Source organism: Neoarius graeffei, chromosome 17 (genome assembly GCF_027579695.1).
Source record: "Neoarius graeffei isolate fNeoGra1 chromosome 17, fNeoGra1.pri, whole genome shotgun sequence".
NCBI classification, from domain to species: domain Eukaryota; kingdom Metazoa; phylum Chordata; class Actinopteri; order Siluriformes; family Ariidae; genus Neoarius; species Neoarius graeffei.
The window spans coordinates 35451126-35455975 of NC_083585.1; the positions used below are offsets into that span (position 1 = coordinate 35451126).

The window sequence follows — 4850 nt, forward strand, 5'->3', positions numbered from 1 at the left end:
AATACAAATATGCCATATGACTTTTAAGTTGCATGTAGGCTTTAAATATTCAGATAAAGCTACTTAGCAACAGCTAATCAGCAATGCAGTTACCGTACATTAACCTAAAGGGAACTCCTTAGTAACATGTCATATACTATATAAGCACAGACAAGTGTTGAATGCTTACATAGTCACATGGACCCTTTTGTTGCAAATATTAATAGTTTTTTTTTTAATTATACTGAGGTACAGTATGTTTCTCAGCTTAATAATGATTTTTTTAAATTAATTTTGCATAAATATTTATAAACATATTATTAAATATTTATTATAATAAGAGTAAGGGTAATCACATTTGTTTCTGCAATTAAAATGTCATATATAATGTAAAACAATATTCTCTGTTCTTTCTTCATTTCAGTTCAAGAAAATTACATCAAAGTTTTTGAGTGTAATGGAAAATGATACTCTTCTTTATTTCTCCATGTTGAACCTCGGCCACTTTCGATATCTTTACTTCATTTTAAGTTCTCTCCTATACTGTGCTATCTTATTCTTCAATGTCACTATTATTCTTGCAATATTTATAGAAACTGCTTTGCACCAGCCTATGTACATTTTGATAGCATGCTTGTCAATTAATTCTCTTTATGGCACTACTGGCTTCTTTCCAAGATTACTAACTGATTTATTATTATATCCTCACTCAATCACTCGGGCTGGTTGCCATGTACAAACATTTGTCCTTGCTACCTATATATCATGTGAATTTACAATCTTAACATTAATGGCATATGACAGATTTGTTGCTATAAGTAAGCCATTGCAATACCACAGCATTATGACACCTAAGGTGCTTATAGTTATGATAGCTATTTCTGGAATTTATCCAATGATTTCTGTTGGTCTTGGGATAATTTTCACTGCGAGACTAAGATTGTGTGGTAATGAGTTAAGAAAATTGTATTGCAACAACTGGGTCATTGCAAATCTCTCTTGTGAACATGCTACTTTTCAGTACTTTTATGGTTTTGCTCTTTTATTAACAACAGTTTTGATTCCATTTAATTTCATTTTGTATTCTTATATTAAAATTCTTATGATTTGTCAGAAATCTTCAAAAGAGTTAAAGAGCAAAGCTTATCATACTTGCCTTCCTCATATAGTGACTTTTGTTAATTACTCACTTGCCATCTTCTGTGAAACGACCTTGACCCGTATAGAAAATTTACCTCCAGTAATAGCGGTCATTCTGTCATTAGAGTTTCTGATTATACCCCCTCTCTTAAATCCTGTTGTTTATGGTCTTAACTTTCCTGAAATTCGAAGGAAAATTCAACATCATCTAAAAATATCAAAAAAATGTGCTTCTCCTCATTGTTCAGGCTGAACCTTTTGCCATGCTATCATGTAGAGAGTAGCTCCCATGTGTTACTAATATTAGGAAACATTTTCATTCTTAATGAAACATGCTGTCATAGATACAAAGTGAATATATCCCATTCTTAATTCTGACCTGGAATTAATATGCTACTATGATATTAAAATTTCTATTATTCAATCAGAAACAAACGTGCATGGCAAATTTATTCATAGTACAAAATGACAAACTTCATTATTTGGTTTCTTTCACTGTTGATGCCAGCATTCTATTACCAGTTTCCCAGGCTTTCCCCATACTTTATTAGTTAGCATTTACTGTTTTTGTTTTATGCTTTACAACAGTTAATTTATAAATATATGAAAATAAATGGACATGGGCTTACCAGAGCTTCTATATAATGCTGAATTGTGAAGAAATGTTGTTTCACCACAATTATTTTAATGGTATCAAGTACAAAAAATAATAGTGTTTGTTTGTCTATCTATCTATTTATTGAGGGAGGGGTAAATAAACTGAGGAGTTTATGAAATTTTCCCCTGTCATGCTGTGTAAGCGTCAAGTTGGAGAACTAAGGAACAGTCCGTCATGTGAATACTTTTAAATACAATCCCAATTCCAAAAACAGTTGGATGCTGTATAAAATGAAAATAAAATGTCATTGTCTTGTTAAAATAAGCAAGGCCTGCCCTGACAAAGGTGTCATCTGTATGACAGCGTATTGTTTCAAAACCTGTATACATCATCCATCCATCCATTATCTACAGCTGCTTATCCTGTTCTACAGGGTTGCAGGCAAGCTGGAGCCTATCCCAGCTGACTATGGGCGAGAGGTGGGGTACACCCTGGACAAGTCGCCAGGTTATTGCAGGGCTGACACAGAGACAAACAACCATTCACACCTACAGTCAATTTAGAGCCATCAATTAGCCTAACCTGCATGTCTTTGGACTGTGGGGAAAACCGGAGCAACCAGAGGAAACCCACACAGACACGGGGAGAACATGCAAACTCCACACAGAAAGGCCCTCACCAGCCACTGGGCTCGAACCCAGGAACCTTCTTGCTGTGAGACAACAGTGCTAACCACTACATCACCGTGCCGCCACCTGTATACACCATTCAGCATTAATATTGCATTCCTGAATGTGCAAGCTACCCATGCCATGTGCATTCATACACCTCCATATCACAAATGCTGGCTTTTGAACTGTACACTGATAACAAGCTGGATGGTCCCTCTATTCTTTTGCCTGGAGGATGTGGTGTCAGTAATTTCCAAAAACAATTTCAAATTTTGATTCGTCAGACCACAGAACAGTTTTCCACTTCGCCTCAGTCCAACATAAATAAGTTCAGGCCTAGAGAAGGCAGTGGTGTTTCTGGATGTTGTTTATATATGGTTTTAACTTACATTTGTGGATGCAGTGACAAACTGTGTTCACAGATGGTTTTCTGAAGTGTTCCTGAGTCCATGCAGCAATTTACACTCCAGAATCGTGTCTATTTTTAATGCAGTGTCACCTGAGGGCCTCAAGATCACAGGTATCCAATGTTGGTCTTCAGCCTTTACCCTTACATACAGTACAGAGATTTTTTCAGATTCTCTGAATCTTTAAATGATATTATGTACCATAGATGATGTGATCCCCAATTTTTTTTTGCAATTCTCAGCAGAACCAGGGTGCATGCACCTGATCCAACATAACATAACCCCCCACACTGGGCAGTGCAATGTATTACAAGCTAGCTGAAATAGGTTTGCAAAGTTGCAACTTTTCTCAGCTTATTTGATGTGAGATTGACAAGGACTGATCAAAGGTTTTGGTTTGAGATTAATTCATTTATTTGCATGCTAGCCTGAGATGAGACTGAGATTAGATGAATTTTGTCATCCAGAAAAAGTACAATGATACGAAGTAACATGGACTTAAAGATCATAGGCAACGGTTTTCAATTTATGCACATTTGAAACTTTATATGTTAAAAAACCCTCTGTAATTTTCTTCTGGTCCCAAGAAGTATTGTTAATAAGTCTCATCTCATCTTATTATCTCTAGCCGCTTTATCCTGTTCTACAGGGTCGCAGGCAAGCTGGAGCCTATCCCAGCCGACTACGGGCGAAAGGCGGGATACACCCTGGACAAGTCGCCAGGTCATCACAGGGCTATTGTTAATAAGTAATAATTAAAATAAGTTAGCGCGGATCGCGGCGATTTTCTGTTCTGCGATTTTCATGACTACTTGGTGCATGATGTCATTCAAGACAAACAAACCGCTTGAGTTGAGTCCACTTCCATTTACTTGCATTGCCGTTCGGCTTGAGTGCAGACATGCGTTCAGGAATTTCCAAAGAAAAAACATGCCTTATTGTTGTGCAGTGAACTGTAACAACGGGACCGGTTCAGGAAGAAGTTTTTACCTTTTTCCGAAAGAGGAGAAGGGGCGGAGAGAGTGGATTGTGCGCATGAAGCGAGAGGGTTGGCAGCCGGGTAAATACGCCACTCTGTGCTCCGATCACTTCGACGACGATTCATTTTTGAAGAATCCCCATCTGTTGGAGAGTTTAGGTGTCAGTGTCGGACAGAGAAGGCTCAAACCTGGTGCTGTTCTGACAAAATTCAAACAGAAAATCAAGCAGTCAAAGAAGAAACGGACCAGCAACGCTCAAGCAAAATGGAGACGATTGGAGGTAAACATTTTTACCTTTTTTATTTAAATTCTTGGTAGTTGAAAAAAATAATTGAAAGACAAGATGAGATGTCAGGCCCGATATATTGACACCGGGAAATACCGCGGATGGCAGGCTAATGTGGCCTACCGGCGCACTGTCAAGTAATTGTTACCTATATCCACTATGGCTTCACAACAGCCATAGGTTCATACATATATGGTTTCACCTCTCGATATTCAATTTGGAGAGTTCCTACTTCAAAATCGCTATCACTTTCAGACATTTTACACAACCTCTCACGACCAAAGTCCGTACACGTGTGCTCGGTTCGCAAGTAAACACAGAACTGCTCCCAGTCTGTTTGCCATGAATGACATCACAGCGACTGCTCCCTGGCGGTAAAAGTGCGTGTAAGTGAGATGTAAACAAACCTTCAGAACTTGTGCAAACCAGTATATTTTAACCATTTTATTCCATTTTAAGGTGCAAATTAGACACCAGGAAGATTGAATTTGCTTTTTGGGTTGCTCTTCTAAAAAATAAAGTTGATATTCTAAGTTCCACCTCTGACCCTTGCCTATGACCTTTAAGAAGAGGACTCATTCTGGGCGCATTTTCCCACCACAATTGCTGGCCGATTTTGGAAGCTAGCCAGAATGTCATAAAGCATTATGCAGTTCTCACAAGAGGTGCATATGCCACCATAGTTACATAGTGCTATAACTGGCAAACAAGATGTGGACCCAGAATGGAAGACAAGCCATTTGCCCTAGTACAAGTCAATGTACCATCAAAATTATTTTGAAGCTGATA

At 38.0% G+C, this 4850-nt stretch overlaps 1 protein-coding gene across 1 annotated transcript; it reads left to right on the plus strand.

Annotated features, from left to right (window-relative positions):
- The first annotated feature begins 436 nt into the window (after nucleotides 1-436).
- On the plus strand, nucleotides 437-1372 carry LOC132901149 (olfactory receptor 51L1-like). The gene has a single exon (XM_060943500.1). It carries the CDS (start codon nucleotides 437-439, stop codon nucleotides 1370-1372), a length of 936 nt encoding a protein of 311 aa, XP_060799483.1.
- Nucleotides 1373-4850: the final 3478 nt, after the last annotated feature.

Bases quoted from the DNA above. Each gene is read 5' to 3' on its own strand.
- LOC132901149 (XM_060943500.1), top strand. From the start codon at position 437: ATGGAAAATGATACTCTTCTTTATTTCTCCATGTTGAACCTCGGCCAC.